This window comes from Trichomycterus rosablanca, chromosome 22, assembly GCF_030014385.1.
Source record: "Trichomycterus rosablanca isolate fTriRos1 chromosome 22, fTriRos1.hap1, whole genome shotgun sequence".
Classification (NCBI taxonomy): domain Eukaryota; kingdom Metazoa; phylum Chordata; class Actinopteri; order Siluriformes; family Trichomycteridae; genus Trichomycterus; species Trichomycterus rosablanca.
This window is the reverse complement of record NC_086009.1, coordinates 930,625-948,338: the sequence shown is the minus strand read 5'-3', so window position 1 is coordinate 948,338 and position 17,714 is coordinate 930,625. Positions and strand designations below refer to the sequence as shown.

General features: G+C 42.4%; 2 protein-coding genes across 2 annotated transcripts in view; one reads left to right on the top strand and one right to left on the bottom strand.

Moving 5' to 3' along the window:
• Positions 1 to 924: 924 nt before the first annotated feature.
• On the bottom strand, positions 925 to 3,845 carry si:dkey-283b1.7 (von Willebrand factor C domain-containing protein 2-like). Its single transcript, XM_062985000.1, has 3 exons — positions 3,492 to 3,845; positions 2,599 to 2,728; positions 925 to 1,220 (listed from the first exon to the last, which is right to left on the bottom strand). The coding sequence occupies exons 1-3, from the start codon at positions 3,843 to 3,845 to the stop codon at positions 925 to 927; spliced, it is 780 nt and encodes a 259-aa protein (XP_062841070.1).
• A 4,708-nt stretch (positions 3,846 to 8,553) lies between these two features.
• LOC134300264 (voltage-dependent calcium channel gamma-2 subunit-like) overlaps positions 8,554 to 17,714 on the top strand; it is a 28,383-nt gene continuing 19,222 nt past the window's right edge. Inside the window, exon 1 of the mRNA XM_062984983.1 lies at positions 8,554 to 8,993. Coding sequence (XP_062841053.1) covers positions 8,783 to 8,993 — 211 coding nt within the window. The 5' untranslated portion in view covers positions 8,554 to 8,782. The remainder of the gene's footprint in view (positions 8,994 to 17,714) is intronic.

Sequence of the window (17,714 nt, the reverse complement as noted above, 5' to 3'; positions counted from 1 at the left end):
ATTTTAATAACAGCTTCATGCCATACCCATACCAAGAAGCTAGATTTAAAAGACAGGTTTTAGCCCCCAGGCTGTACACTGGACCCACCTGGTCCAGGTCTAGTAATCAGTGTATCAGTCGTAGCTCTTGCTTGATTGTAATGAAAACCTGCAGACACATATTTTCAGAAACAATTGTGCATCCTTGATGTTAAATATATAGCAGGCGTGTCCAGTCTAACATACAAAGCACTGGTATGGTGGGAGGTTAGCAGTCCTATGTTCAGATGAACCCAGCCGGGACAAGAAATCATTAATAAACATATTTATATTACCACTGAGGCCCATGATTTAAATACTGATACCTGAAACTAAATATAGAGTAGCCGGTCAACCTTCTGAACTGAAGACAAACTAAAGACGATGTTCAAACCCAGATGCAAGGGCCATGCAGCACCCACACTGCCTGCATAACACCAGGAATAATAATAAACACATGTGGACACGCTTTCAAATGACTGTGTTCAGGTCTTTCAGACACTCATCGCTAGCACAAGTATAAAATTAATGATTAAAAAATTGGAATGTGTGCTTCTGAGATTGTGGCAACAGTTTGGGGAAGGCCCCTTCCTGGTTAAGCATGACTGTGCACCTCTGCACAAAGCAAGGTCCATAAAAACGTGGTTTTAAAAGTTTGATGTGAAGAAACTCCAGTTCTGGACTGAAAGGGCAGAAATTCCCACAGACACACTTCAAATTTTGGGTGAAGCCTTTCCAGAAGTGTGGAGGCTGTTGGTGCCATAAAGAAGGGCGGGGCAGCTTTATATAAATGCAGTGTTTTTGGTATAATCACATATGTTTGGTCTGAGGGGGGTGGAAGAGGTCAGCGTTGGCACTCGGCGCGGTGCAGGTGGTGTTTACCCAGGCCGCCGAGGCTCAGGCCAATCATGGGATGGCGTCCAGCCTGGGCAGCCGGCGCTCTCTCTCTCTTTCCCTCTGTCTCTCGCTCTCTCTCTCCCTTGCTCTCTCTCGTTCTCTCTCCCTCTCGCGTTCCTTCTCCCTCTCCAGCTCCTCCATCTGTTTGGACAGGTCGTCATCTGGCCTCTGACGCGCTTCACACGTGGCGTGCGGGTGTGTTAGCCAGGTTCCGTCACGGTAGGTACAGAAGCACACGGTCCACTCGTCCACCTCCACCCGCTCACCCGCCGCGATGATGCGGTTCCCCGCGAAGCAGTTCGGACCTACGAGAGACAAGAGTTATGATGTCTCGGGTGGTAAATTGTTGTTATGGTGTTTCATCTGGTTGGAAGGCTGTTGCTGGGTGGTTATTGTGGTATTCTAGGTGGTTGGTTGGGTGTTGCTAGATGGTTACTATGGTTTTGAGGTGGTTGATTGGGTGTTGCTAGATGGTTGTTATGGTGTTTCACCTGATTGGAAGGATGTTGCTAGACGAATGCTATGATATTACAGGTGGTTGGTTGGGTGTTGCTAGGTGGTTCCCTCAGGTGTTGCTAGACAGTGCTAATGGCATCCCTGGTGATTGTTAGACCATTGCTAGGTGGTTGCTAAGGAGTTTCAGGTGGTTAATGAGGTGATGATAGGAGATTGATAGGGTGTTTTCAGGGTTGTAGGTGGTTCCAAGGGTGTTGCTAGGTGTTTGTTATTGTATCTTAGGTGGTTGGAAGCAAGTATTTAGCCACTGTTTTTATTTAATGCATCCAGGTCAAACATTTACACACATAACAGCTTAATTATTATATAATTTAATACAGCATTAATTCATTTACCTTATATGGTCAAAAGTATTTGGACACCTGACCAAAACAACACGCTGAATTTATACTGAATCCTTCTTTTCTTTGCAGCTGTAATATCACCCACTGTTCTGTGAAGCCTTTCTGCAAGACTTTGGAGTGTGTCTGTGGAAATTTGTGTCCATATAATAGCCAACAGCCAGCACTTAATTCTAGTCTTTTGATTCACATTTGTGTAATAACTCCATCTGTGAAGAGCCTGGGGTAAAGTCAGCAATTTAACTTCATTTATTAGATCACACACACACACACACACACACACACAATCTGTTGCCCCCACGCCTTCTGTCGTCGGCGCTGCTCTTGGGCTCATGGTACCACTGATATCCCAGCAGGCCGTGCTCTAGATTCTGTTTACCTTAGGGTGGAGGGCAGTGATGTATTAAACTCCCCGGTTACATCACCGTTTTTCCACTGCAGCTCTCAACAGGACCGACCATCATCACAAACAACCACTGATCAATGAGATAAACGCAACGAGGCTTAAACACTAAAATATCTTATTCACTAAAGTATTTAGACCCCTTGGCATTTGTGCAGCTCTGGCATTTATACATTTATTTTTAGTTTTTCTTAAATTAATAAAAAATCAAACACTAAATTCTCGTAACCCTTTATAACTTGTTGTATGAGCCCCTTGTGGCAGTGATTAAAACTACAACTGTTCCTGTACACAGAACACACCTGGATTTAAGCAGTTTATCCCATTCTTCATGGCAGCTTCTCTCAACCCCTGTCAGATTGGATGGTGTGTGTGTGTGTGTGTGTGTGTGTGTGTGTGTGTGTGTGTGTGTGTGATTCTCACCGTTCTTGCATACAGGACAGCAGTGTTTGGGTTCGTATGTGGGGTTCACACAGTGCAGAGCGGGACAGTCTGATATGCTGCAGTACACTTCTCCGTTGGGCTCACAACGACACCTCTCACAGCGAGCTAACTGCACACACACACACACACACACACACACACACACACACACACACACATTTAAACCACACAATATATGAAACACAGATACACTGTAAGTATTGAACTCATGTATTTCAGCCACAACAGTCGCTAACAGCTGTAATAAATCAGTTATATAAAGGAAACCATATGTGTCCAACTTTTCAGCAACAGTTTAGGGAAGGACCTTTCCTGTTCCAGCATGAGCGAGCTCTATAAAGACATAAAGAAACTCCAGTGTCCTGCGCAGAGCCCTGAGCTCAGCCCCACTCAACAGCTCTGGGATGAACCTGACTTTGGTCTGGTCTTGGTTTCTTTATTTAATGACTCTTATTATACTTATTGTGGTGGCACGGTGGCTCGGTGGGTAGCACTGTCTCCTCACAGCAAGAAGGTCCTGGGTTCAATCCCTCTTCTCCCTGTGTCTGTGTGGGTTTCCACCGGGAGCTCCGGTTTCCAAGACAAGTAAGTGAGGTGAACTGGAGACACTTAATTGTCCATGACTGTGTTTGATATTAAACTGATGGATCTTGTGTAAGAGTAACTGCCTGTCCTGTCATTAATGGAACTTAATGGAGTTAAAATCCTAAATAAATAAATATTGTACTTTTTTGTTTCTTGGAGTGGACACAAACATTTGATTTGTTGTAAAAAAGTCTGATCATTTTAATTCTTAGTTAAAACTGAATGCAGGCTAAATATTCAGTTATCTGATATGTTTACAATTAAATACACCTGATTACGCGGCTTACCTTAAATTCTTCAAAGAGGTGGTAGGTTCTGCCCCGGTACACACACACCCGGTTCACCGCCTCACACACCGGGCAGCACGACTTGTAGCTGATGCGCGTGCACCGCGGGTGAATGCGCGGGCACTTGGGCTGCACGCACACCGGTCCGTCCTCGGTGCATGTGCACGGGCACGCGGCCGGTCCCGGGTAATACACCTCCCCGATGTTATAGACGAACCCGTGATGGTCCACGCACCATTTGCCCCGGTAATCACCGAACTCGTAATCCGGGTCTGATTTAGAGGAGAATTCAGCGGTGGTGTAAAGCACAACCCAGTGCAGAGCGAGCCACTGACACACAGCGACCGGGTGCATGCTTTTACCTGCAGGTTTACTGCACTGTCGATTAGCACACGGTCCCAAAACATGGACAGTGTGTGTGTGTGTGTGTGTGTGTGTGTGAGTGTGTGTGTGCGCGCAGGGGGTATATGGATTTATGCCCAGTGACACATGTCCAAACTGGCATGCGCAGCAAACCTTATAAAGCTGAACACGCATTTGTAATGACTTTGTTCTGTATTTCTCAGCAGTCTTGAGACTTTCTGCTACTTTTCTTTTCTGTGACTGAACAAAATGTCTTGTTTTTTAGTTTTTGGTTTAAAAATACAGTAAATACACACGTTAAGTACCATTGCTGTTGTTGTAATGTCTCAGCACGTCCAGAAGAGGGAGACAGATACCAGAAGTAAATTGATAAACGGGAAGAAAATGGGAAAATCGTTTTAAAAACACTTTTAACATTTTTATAGAAATGCTATATAAAAATAAAGATCTACAGCTTAAATAGTCACTTACAAATATCTAAATTTAGCAAAGGGAGAACATTTAATAAAACGATATTGTAAGGCTGAAGTCAAACGTTTACATGCATTTGTAAGGACTTTGTACTGTATTTCTTAACAGTCCTGAGATTTCTGCAACTTTTCTTATTCTGTGATTGAATGATGGAATTAAATTCTTCATTTGAACTTAAAAAGGTTGGTTTTTTTTAGTTGTTGGTTCAAAAATACAGTAAATACACACACGTTTAGTACCACTGAAATGTTGTTGTAATGTCTCGGTGCGTCCAGAAGAGGGAGACAGATACCAGAAGTAAATTGATAAACGTGAAGAAAATGGGTCGTTTTAAAAACACTTTAACATTTTTATAGAAATTTAATTTAAAAATAAAACTTTAAAGCTTAAATAGTAATTTAGAAATATCTAAATTTAGCAAAGGGAGAACATTTAAAAAAAACGATATTATAGGGCTGATGTTAAACGTTTACATGCATTTGTAAGGACTTTGTACTGTATTTCTCATCAGTCCTGGGATTTCTGCTACTCTTCTTTTTCTGTGACTGAATGATGAAACAAAAATCTTCATTTGAACGGAAAAAGTCTATTGTTTTTCAGTTGTTGGTTGAAAAATACAGTAAATACACGTTTAGTACCATTGTGATGTTGTTGTAATGTATCGGTGCGTCCAGGAGATGGCGACAGATACCAAAAGTGAATTGATAAGCGTGATTCGTTTTTTAAAAAACACATAAAAGATCATTTCTATAGCAATGCAATATAAAAAATACAGTTCTACAGCTTATAAATAGTAATTTAGAAATATCTGAATTGAGCAAAATCATATTAAGAGGCTCATATTGTAATTCTTCACTGTGGCTTTGGTGTTCATGAAATCATATCATAACCATTCCTTACTACAAACATGACAAGCTAAATTATTGACAAATAGTTTTATTTTTGTTCAATCCAAGCGTTGTTCTGATTAATAACACAGCCAAATGTGTCTGTCAGGTACCCAACAAGGTAGGCAGCTCTACTGGAATTGAAACTCGAGAGCTCAAGCTCATCATGGTGGTGGGATATTGGACACATCTAAATGATTACAAAAATAATGCCAACAAATGAATCTCGACCAGATATTTTTTACAATATCTGTAATATTAGGAAGATGAGTGAACACTCCACCTTTAACAGTCTCTCCAGAATACCTCATTTCCTCCTTATTTATCCTCATTTGTTCTCCCTCCTCAGTGTGTTTGCTGGTCAGGACACAAGCTGTGATTAGAATGCAAAGAAGCGAGCCGTTGCTGCAAATTGAAAATATATTGATTCCCCTTTAGCAGTGTTCTCTCCGACCCAACCAGCTAGATCTAAGAAGCCACCAGAGATCCACACCAACACAAACCCACACAAACGAATGTGTGAGTGAGAGACAGGAAACTGATGAGTAGCCTTAAGCAGACAGGAAGGGTTACACCAATGACTGGCCGACAATTACATTCCCACAATCCGTCCTTTCTGTTACTGTAATCGATCAGTAAGACATGCTCGGTGTCTAAAGTTTGCTTCTTTAATTCTGCTGCTAGGCAAATGTAGCTTACAAGTAATTGAAGTGCATAATGCTCCAAAAGTATGTGGACATCCGACCATGAGCTTGTCAGACATCCTATTCTACACACAGACATCACTCACCGGGGAAAAGTGTGTTGTGTCTGTGTCATTTTTTTGCACATTCAGACAAAAGAGAATGTGTAAGTGCAGGCACACACATTGGACAGGGAGGCCTGTCTCGTAGTTGACATTCCAATTCATCTCAAAGGTGTTTAGTGGGGTGAGGATGTTCATGCTTCTGTGCAAGCTACTGGGGTTTAACTCTTCTCCCATCGTGTGTGTGTGTGTGTGTGTGTGTGTGTGTGTGTGTGCTGCAGGTTCCACTGGGAGTTGGTGTGTTTACCCATTCTGTCCCTACACACTAATCTGTTCTCCATTAGCTGTGTGACAAGCACTAACATGAACAATCAGCAAACACCACAGCAAACACTCAGCAGTGATGTCTGTGTTTGTTTGTTTGTTTGTTTATGCGTTCGTGTGTGTGTGTGTGTGTGTGTGTGTGTGTGTGTTACATTGCAATTAAACCTAAATGAATGATAATAAGGACCATGCCAAATGCTCATTTGACTGAATAGGCACAATTTCCATGAGGTTTTTGCCTCCAAAATAAACGATTCACAGCATTATCAAGTTCTCAGCCCTCCAGCATCTATAAAGTCTGAGACCATTAATCCCAGTGTAATAGTTTCATACAATTTACAAATCAAATATCAGCCTCACAATTGGTGTGAAAACGTTAATCTTTAAGTTAAAAAGTACAAGTTTATAAAGCAAACACAACTAAATCACGGGTCAGTTGTGTTTTTAAAACGATTCAGTGCTTAGAATCGACTCCAAAGCTTTTAGATAGAATCGATTCTTTATTTGAATTATATGGACTAGGTGGGTGAAACGACTCATCTTGGAATCGACTCTCAAGTGAACCAGACAGAGTTGCTGTATAGTAGATAAAAACTGTTTAAACGTTGTGCATTAACCCTTTAAATTCTACACATGATTTTAACATTAATGCAGTAATGCAGTGTTTTTTTAGGCGAAAACAATGTTTAAACTATTATTAGAGATGAACATTTAGATATTAGATTTTGATTAGACAAATTAGATTTCATTGCAGTCTGGGTTTAAATCTCACCTCTGGTAATTCACTGCATGGAGTTTTACATGTTCTCCTCTTGTATGTGTTCATACATGATTCATAGATGTATTCATAGAGGTTACAACTCTAATAATTAATGACTGATATTGATATAAATGTTTTACATAAAGATCTAAACATCTACTGATTATATCCATCTTGGTGTGAGAGGCTGTTGTGTACCAGGGGACCGAATGCATGTCATTTATGGGGCCCCAAACCTTAAGGGCCCCCATGTTTGCTGTATTATCAAACTACCTTCAATGTTACTACACAGTGTACAGTGTGTGAGCGCGCTAATGCGAACTGCGCGCTCCCGTCTCTCTCTCTCTCTCTCTCTCTCTCTCTCTCTCTCTCTCTCTGCAACACGTCTTCTCTCTGATCATCTCAGGGCTCTCTCCTCTCTCCCCCCCCCCCCGGTACATGGCGCAGGAGAGCCGCGACAGCCGGTCGATCCGTGTCCGTCCATCTGCGGGTTCGGTGGCGGATTTGGATGTAAAACCGGGCGGGAGCGCGCACACCGGCGGTTCAGACTGACGAGCCACCGAGCATCATATTCATCCTCCTCTATAGAACCCATTCCCTCTGTTATCCACCTTTCCTTTCATCCATTCATCCACCCATCCAGCGCATAAATCCGTCTTCCTCTGGCGTTCTTCCATGCCCGTGTGGAGCGATGCTGTGCGCGGACGCTGCCGCTCCCCGGTACCGCGGAGATTCTCGGAGCGCTAGGAGCCACTTATGGAAACTGGGGATCGCAATTTTAGATCGAAAGGAACGAGGACATCAGACGGGTCTTCCTTCTAGTTCATTGTTCAGATCTGCCTGATTATTGATTGATTGGTTGATTGATAGATAGATTGATGTATCGATCGCTCGGTTGGTTGGATGATTGATTTGTCCTCTTGCGTTTCTTCGCCTTCTTCATTCGAGTGTGACTGATGTTCCAGCTGCATTATTCAGCACCGATTCTGGATTCATTCTGAGCTGGATTCATTAGATCCATCCTTTCATTTATGCAGCGTTTAAAGCACCGATTTATGCACCATTCCATTCACCAGTTTATGCACCAATTTATGCTGCATTTTTTCTTTCCTTTTTGAGATCTTCGCCCAAATTTCTTTTTTGAGGCTTGCTGATTAAAGCAGGGAGGTGTGTGTTCCTGCTCCTGTACCTCTCACTTGTTGTAATGCATTGCATTTTTGGCTAGAAACATTCATTGTCAAGTCCACCGTTCTTTAAGCATTCCTTTTCCCATTTCCATTTCACACCGTGCAATGCATCGACCTTCTGCATCCATGCACTAAACTAGCAACCCTCATAAAACTCTAATATATGATATACACCTAGGATCTAGTGTAGAATCCACTTGCAGCATTACATCACATAGATAGTCTTATACAGATTTTAGTTGATACATTACAGGACAGCATAAATAGCATTTATTTATTTAATCGTTAGACAGAGCTGCAGTCATCTATAAGAGAACCAGTGCTTTTATTTATTTGGCGCAGATCAAGACAGCTGGAGAGGCTGTCTAATTTCCTTCTTAATCAGTCCCCATCCAAATGCAACCATAAGGTTCCCGGCGCATCCGCCTCCTTCCCCCTCCTTTCGCTCCAACCTGTCCCGTTTTTTTACTTCTCTCCGCTCCCGGCCCTTCTCCAATATTTATTTCCTTTACGTGAAGAGTAAAGGGGGTCCCCCCGTCGTGCAATGCGGCAGCATGGGCGCGTTTGACCGCGGCGTGCAGATGCTGCTCAGCACTGTGGGCGCGTTCGCCGCGTTCAGCCTCATGACCATCGCAGTGGGCACGGACTACTGGCTGTACTCGCGCGGCGTCTGCAAGATCAAGACCACCAATGAGAACGAGACCAGCAAGAAGAACGAGGAGGTCATGACCCACTCGGGCCTCTGGAGGACCTGCTGTCTGGAGGGTAAGCACAGCACTGTTGTTGTTCTTTTCTCTTTGTTGCGTTTGTGCCAGCAACGTCCAATGACTTGGTGTGATCCTGAGGAACTAACTAATTGGAACTAACGGTCAGCAGGTGGAAGTTTATCCACCAGGGGGAGCTGTTGGTACTGTAGTGAAAGTGGTGGTACAGTGGTTACAGGACTGTGCTGTTGGTATGAAGATTGACTGTTTGAAATGTATCTAAGCTGAATTGTTTGTTGTGTGTAGAATAAAAGTGTATAGCAAATGCTTTCATGTAAATGCAGAGTAACGCTGGTGCTTCACATCACTGACACTGTGTGGCCTGGTTTAAAGCAAGTTATGTGGGTTGTTTTTATTATGAGCACATCACAGTTTGCAGTCGTACATTCAACGTGGCTCCGTTATATGGTTATAAGGTGGTAGTTTATTTTTTTGGTCTACAACAGGTTAAAATTTTGTCATGGTGCAGATTTTTGTCTTGTAACCCTTATCTTTTCTTAATAAATGTACATCATTTAAGGTTTCCTTTGCTTTTGAGTTTGTAGTGAAGGAAACCCCATGCTGATATGTTCAGCTCATCAGTTCTTGTTCAGGTTTGGTCCACTGGATGTCCATCACTAGGCCAGTCTGACCTAAAATACAGAGAAGCCTCGGCTGCCAAGCCTCTGGTGATGTGATGCGTGCTTGTCTCCCTTGTTCCATCGGCTTCACTGCAGACCTGTTTTCGGTGGCTTCTGAATTCAGTCAACCAACTAGCCAAATTTCCTCCTGTAATGTGACAGATTGGGTTTTCTCACCGACCTTGTGATACCTCAGTACCACGGTTCTGTGGACTTTGTGATGGTTGCAGTCAAACCGACTCTATTTCTGGCACGGTGGCTCGGTGGGTAGCACTGTCGCCTAACAGCAAGAAGGTCCTGGGTTCGATTCCCAGGTGGAGCGGTCTGGGTCCTTTCTGTGTGGAGTTTGCATGTTCTCCCCGTGTCTGTGTGGGTTTCCTTCAGCCCAAAGACGTGCAGTCAGGGGAATTGTGAACTTGATGAACGCCGGTGTTAATAGTGCACACACGTTCCTATCAATGTTTAAAATTAAAGATGTAATATTAATATGTCCACAAATGTGTGGCAACAGTTTGGGGAAGGCCATTTCTCTTACCTCCAGCTTGACTGTGCCCCTGTACACAAAGCGAGCTCGGTAAATACATGACAAATTTGGTGCGTAGAATCGATACAGTCCTGATTTGGAACGTTGATTGCGAGCATGTTCAACACGAGTGCCGGACCTCACAAGCGTTTTGTTGACTGAACAGACCTAAATTCTCACAGATACACTCCAAAAGTTTGATGAAAGTCTTTCCTAAAGACTAAAGAGGGTGGTGGCCACTATATTAACATCAAACAAGATTATTACAGGGTGTCCGGATACTTTTGGCCATTTAGTGTATAAAGCATCTGCCCTCAGGTTTGATTGGTAACGCCTCACATCTGGTTCTCCTCAACATCTGTCTGTGCAACTGACCCTTAAACTAAAGGATGAAATGCTGTAGGGAACGTCTGCCCTGGTGATGATAAAACACACCACACTGGCCGAAAATATGTGGACACCTGACCATGTGAGACATCCAGCTACAGAATTAAAACCAAAACTATGAGCTCTGATATAGAGTTGCTTCTCATCTAGGGGATTTTGAAGGTCATTTGAAGGCAAGAATTTGGGCCAATTTATTTAAATAAGCATGATCAAGTCCAGGAATTGATGTTAAATGGCATTTAAATAGACATTCCGATTCATCCGAGTGGTGTTCATAGGAGGTCGGGGCTCTGTAGTCTGACATCTAAATATCAGCTGGTCAGTAGCGCATCAACGATGATGATGGTTTCTTTCAATTAATAATCAGAGTATGAGGAGGTGACAAAGTGTACAGAGCCACAAATGGCCTACAGTTAGTAGTTGTATACCAACAGAGTTCATCTGTCTACCACTGTGGGTTTTTATTTGTTTCCAGTATCTCTTATGTGCATGTGACCCTTGTTACCACTGCTAACAGGTGTAATAAATCAGTGAAACAAAGGAAATGACATCTTTCAGACTGTGCAGCAACGGTTTAGGGAAGGCCCTTTCCTGTTCCAGCATGACTGTGCCCCGGGATGCACTTTGTAGTGCATAGAATGGGCACAAATTCCCATACACAGACACTTCAAAGTCTTGTGAGAAGCTTCTCAGAAGAGCGGCTGTTGTTCCGGCTGAAAACATCAAATAGAGGTCACGATATTTTATTACTGTTTGTTTTTGGAATAAGATGTCCAACAAGTTCATGGTCAGCTGTCCAAATACTTTTGACCCATATAGTTCTTATCTAGATGATCTTTGACATTGTTAAATAATAACACAGCTGTAAAACTTTATGTTCCTGTGGAGCATTTTGAACAGACATCATCAGAGTTTTATCTGCAGGTATTCCGATTCCAGTCCATAGCTGATGCGCTCTTGAAGCCCTGTTATCGACTGATATGAGCTGACCATGATGTTGGTTATAGGTTTCCGTTATTTTGTTCACCCTCTGTGTTTACGCTAAAAACGATCAACACACAGCCAGCGGGCATGAAAATCATTATCGTCCGGTTTGTGTTTTAGTTTGGTATTAAGTGAGGAATCGTTTCCACTTCTTCTCAGCAGTGTGTGAGGTTCCTTCAGGAGAGCTTCAGACTGTAAATCCTGGAGGTCAGAGGCTTAGACTGTGGCCCGATGGAGGTGCGGCAGATTTACGGCACTGTGTTAGAGTAATCTTCCCCCGGAGCACCACCAACCCACCGGAGAGGGGAAACACCAGCGCAGCAATATCACCAACACTTCAAATATTTAACAGCCACTCCACCATTAAACACAGCGCAATATCGCTCTGTGTGTGTGTGTGTGTGTGTGCGTTCTGTTGAGAAGAACACCCACCCAACTATGTAGCACTGGCTATTTGTACAGTACTAATATACCTCACTGCAATAATCTCTCTCTCTCTCTTGAGTTTAATATTGAGCTCCTCCACCTTTATTGTAATCATCTACAGCAGAACATCTCAACTGTTTTATCAGATGCTGGGTAGACGCTGGTCTCGCAGGCCACAAACATGCATTCGTTTATAAACTTTTGGGCCACACCTTGTCGCAGGTCAAGAACACCCCGATTTATATAAAACACACATGTACACAAGCTTTCTGGTTACTGTTTTGGTATCACAATACCCCTGTGCACAGAGCGAGCTCATAGCTAAAATGATTTGGAGAATTTGGTGTGGAAGAACTGGCCAGTAGGACAGTGAGAACAACAAGAAGTTCAAATATCTCTGGGTCTTGTTCATGAGTGATGGAAAGAGGTATCGTGAGACCGATTGTAGGTTAGGTGTAGCGCCGAATCGGACCGTCGTAGTAAATATGTGTCCCCACCCTCATCTATGGTCATGAGCTTTGGGTTGTTAGGCATACTCTCTATGTTTGGGTGTGGAGCAATCCAGGAGGAGCTCGGAGTAGAACCATTGCTGCTTCTCGTTGAGATGTTTCGGTCGCCTGGAAGCCTCATGTTGGTGGTATACCAGGCACTGGGTAGACACAGGACCCGCTGGAGGGATTATATTCCATGGGAACATCTGGGAATCCCACTGGAGAAGCTGGTAAAAGTTGCCCTGTTGAAATGGATAGGTGGAAAAGATGATGATGATGAAAACTGGCCAGCACAGAGTCCTGTCCTCAACTCTATCAAATCCAACCAACATTTGAGATGAGTTGGAACATTCACTGTGAGCCAGTGGCAGATAACGCAGCAAAAATGAAACCAACTTCACGTAAACGTCATCGGTTTTGGACATGATGTTTGGACGCTCAGTGTTTCAGGATAAGCTGGATAACTGAGTGAATAAATTAAGTTCATATTGATGACATTCACTTTTGGCCACGCGGTGCACATCGCGCTTATGACACGGTTCTGCCTCCAGCGATCCTCATTGATTATTTAACCAGACCAGTCTGGCATTAAAACAAATGCTGGGAGGGCAAATAAAATCAAGGGTCAAAAGAGCAAGTGAGGATTGAGAGAGTCCATCAATATCCTGCACTGACCGCTAAAATACAGCCGTCCAAGTGCATGGTGGGGGAAAACAGGAAGGGGCAGTAACGACGTCTGGGTGAAATATAGACATTATTGATTAGGAGGACTTACACGTGTTTGTTTTGCCTCTTTTTAATTCATGGTACCCTGCAGTACAATACACTACACATCCAAGTCCAGAACTACACCATTCTGAATGGCTTCCTTTTTTCTTTGTAGCTTTAAAGAGAACATGAAACACTAGATGTAGTATAAATCCTTACAGGTTTAATAGTCATTGAAACTAGCTTGAAATAATCTGCTGTTTAAGTGACATTTTCAGAAAATGTTGACTTGGAAAATCTATATTAGTTTACATGAGCAAATATTAGCTATTAGCTTTCATTAGCTATATAGATAAGAAATGCCAAATTCTCAGCAATGTAAGTGATTTTAGCTTATTTATACGTTATTTTAAAAACTAAAAAGTACATTCTCATAACATAGTTTTTGTATTTTGTGATATTACAATGCTGTATTTGAATCAATATTGACGATTTTCATATTGAACAAACAAGCAGAATCACATTTATATATCACATCGCATTTTGCTTCAAATAAACGAGAATTAAAACCTACAAAGTTTAATATTTGACAATGTTTTGCAAAAAAAAAAAAACGTGCGGTAAATCTCGCTTTACTTCAGTTTTTCAAAAATATACCCAAGAATACAGCTCTGTGATTCGACTCCTAAGAATGATTCATTTGAACCGAGTGATTCCTGTCGTTATGTTGTGCAGCTCGTTATACACATTTACAAAATAATGGATTATATTGATATTTAAATTTATATTTGGTCTGATTTTGAAGAACAGAAGCAAAGGTAAGCGTGATTTACTGCACTTTGATCTCAGAATTTCCTAAAAACTCGGTCCAACTGCATTTGATCAATCAGCTCCAGGTACTTGGGTCCAGTTCGGGTCACTTGGCAATGAGAACCATTACTAAATGTGGACTGAAAAATGTACCTACATAAGGGTATCATGCAGTGAAATAAATGATTACCTTAGCTGCTGTTTATTTCTACAGTTTGGTTATTTCTCAGTTTCCTTCAGTGAACATGTATCATCATTTATTTTCCCAGTTATCATGAAATAAAATGAATTGGGATGTTTACTGTGAGCCAGGCCTTCTCATGCAATATTAGTGCTTTACAAATCATCACATCAGCACATATTCCCACAGACACAATACAAATTATGGTGAAAAGCTTTTGCAGAGATGTGGGGACTGTTACAGCTACAAGTGGGGACTCCATAATAATGGTTATAAAATACAATGCTCAACAAACGTATGGTCAGGTGTCCACAGAGTTTTGGACATATTTTGTAAATTTTTGTTTAATTACTCTGTGAACTTTATGACATGAAACATGAGACTGGACAATTCCTTCTAGGAGTGCTGATACAGATTTGTTATTTGCACTGCCTAGTTTGGCATCAAAAGAGTTAATTCGCTTCAGGTGGACGCTTTCCTATATATCACGGCTTCTCTCCGTCTTTCTTGCCAGCTCCTTTGTTGGCACACCCTCTTTCCTCAGATCCGGTCTGGTTTCAATGGCGTGGAATGTCAGCATTCTGTTTATTTCTGTGAACTTGCCGAGACTCCGTGTGGCGGCTTGTTGGACCTCGCGTTGGAACCGCCCTGGGAGAGCGGATCGCCCCAGAGACTGCATGACGTCCCCGTTTGGATTTGTCCCTAAAGCCACAGGTACATTAGGGAAGCGAGAGTTGGTGTGGTAGGGGATTCACTTTGCGGTTTGAACAGTTCACTGTCAGTCATGTTTTGCGAGAGCTGGCTTTGTCGCAGACGATCGGAGTAGCTTGTCATATCACGACATCCAGTTCTTATTTCTGCTCTGTCCCTTTTCTATCCACTTTCTCCTTTGTGGGTTGCAGAAGTTTTCAGGCATTTTGATCATCCTCTTATTTAGTGACTTTTTAACCACAGTACAGTTTTATCTTGATTAAATATTAGCAAATGGGTTCTATTTCCTTTCATCTTTCTAACGTCCAGTCCCATTAGGATGTTTAGCTTGAAGAATTTTGGCGTCCGGCTCAACATTATTTTGCACGAAGCACTCGCCTCTGAAATCCGGGAAGCTTTATAATAACTGTGCCCTCGTTTCCAACACATGGCAGCTTTGACTGAACACTGGCACCTCAAATCCTCGGTGGATTTTACAATGGATGTGTCACAATCATTATGAAGGCGTGACGATCAGGGACTCGGCCATAATGCACGGCTCAGTGCTTAAGACGAGAAAAAGCACTCGGTATAAAGCAACAGTTCCTTCATCGCCTTTAGTGCCGCCCATAACAGTTTGTGAGGTGACCATAAAGATGTGAGCACGGTGACTCGGCCATATTGCTTCGTTCAGTCACCGGCGGTGTCACACTGATGCGACTGGCGTTGTTCATTTGCCCTTAATGTCAAACGATCGTTATGGTTTTATTGGTCTCCGGCCCTTCATATACACCCCACACGCTGTGGAATTCTGGGACTCGGGCGTCGATATCAAGAGCCTTTAACCTCAGAGTGAAATAGTCACATCAGTGAAGGATAGATCACAAAACATAAAAATCATAAAGGACGTTTCTGATAGTTTTTATTCTTTTTTCTTATTGCAGTTCCTGCACTGCATGCACGACGCCCGGTCTGCCTCCCTCAGTACGTGGAAAACAAGGAGTTTTAGGCGTTAGAGTTACAACTCGGTCGGGCGGCGTTCCAGGGTCACGCCAGATAACACCACCTTGGGTCTAAATATATGAACGTCACTTCCTAACCCGAGATGTGAGGACAGGGGAACGGGATGGGGTTGTAAATTCCCGGACAGGAGGAGTGGTGCACTGCCGTTCATCACGGGTTCAGTCATCTCTGCTCATCACCATGCAGCTTCTCCCGTCTGAGGTTGATGCAGTTTGATGCGTCTGGATCGAACAGTCGCTGTTTAGGATTCAGAAAAAACCTTCAGTAACAAATCTACAGATTTTATGTATAAAAAACGTTTTTAAACACAAGGATTTTATTTTGATCTGTCAGACATATTGTGTGGGATTTTTTTATGTATTATCACGCCGATGAATTTCATCTTACCATAAGGTGACAGTTCCGGTTTTCCTTCTGACCTTGGCGAGAGTCCACTGTTCCATATACACTAAAAGGCCAAAGTATTCGGCCACCTGCACATACATATAATGGTCACAATAATCTATATTATTGCTTCTATTATGTATTTATACCTTTACTTGGTATTTTGTATTTATTCATAGATATTTGTTCATATTGTATCTATATATTATTGCTTTTATTATTATTTTTTGTTTAAGTCCAGGCCATATAGTCAGACACACAAATTCTGCCATGAAGATTAGATTTATGTTCTCTCTGTATCACCCACCCTGTTATATACGCTATATTTTATTATATTTTATATATTTATTCTCATATAAACGTACATTGTATGTTTGCTCCACTCTACTTACATTTTTTTGTATAAGTATTAGTTCTACTGGAGGCCAAAACAAATTTACCACGGGATAAATAAAGTATCTGTCTGTGGAGGGCAGGACATGGTGGGTTCACAGATGCCTCACAGCCAGAAGGTCATGGTTTCGATTCCCAGGTGGATTTAACATTTCCTACTGTAGTTTAAGTAAACAACAGTCCAGGAATACAAATCTGCTGAAACCCTGATAATAATAATAATAAAATTTTTAATAATAATTAAATGATACTAATACTAATATTAATAGTAATAATAATAGAATAATAATAATGTCATTATAATATAATTAATAGTAATAATACAATAATAATGATGATAATAATAATAAAAAACAATAATAATATGAGACTCGTGTCTCGGAGGTTGCGTGCTACAGATGGAGGTTTTATGAGTTCTCTGTGGTAGCTTGGGGTCCATTTTTGGCCCTTGGACTAATTTAGTTAAAGTGATCCATGGCGCTCCTAAAGACGGCTACAGATTTAATCCTGCGGTCATTACCGAGCCCCTCTTCGATACCCTTGACCATTGAGCAGCAGAACTGATGTGTAGCGTGTAGCCGTGATGCTGAGCGAGAGCAATTACGCCACATCGATTCAGACGACGCGCCTGCGCTCCACCGCTAACGCCGAGCTAATTTTCTGATAATGTTTCAGGCCGAGTGTTCCTCCAGCTCCGATGGACATTTTGCAGGAGATTCCACCATAAATACTGATTAAAGCAACATCCGCCGCCTCCCTCCTCCTCTTCCTCCTCCTCCTCCTCCTTTGCTATTTTCCCGCTACAGTGGTGGAATCCGCAGCGCCGGGGCGGCGTGATGAATCGCTGGTGTCCTTGGCGCAGTTCATTTGCAATCCATTACAGCGCATTAGCTCAGTGTCAGAGAGGAACCCAAACACCATGCATCACTAACGGGCGAGACGGAACCCGTCTGCTTCCCCCAACCCTCTCTGGATTGATCTCATCTCTTAAATAACAGTAATATGGTAAAAACAAGGTGTTTCATTAAGGGATTTTTGGGAATGATCTCACTGGTAATGTAAACGTTAGTTATGTTATTATGACCCCCTCTCTCTTTTTTTT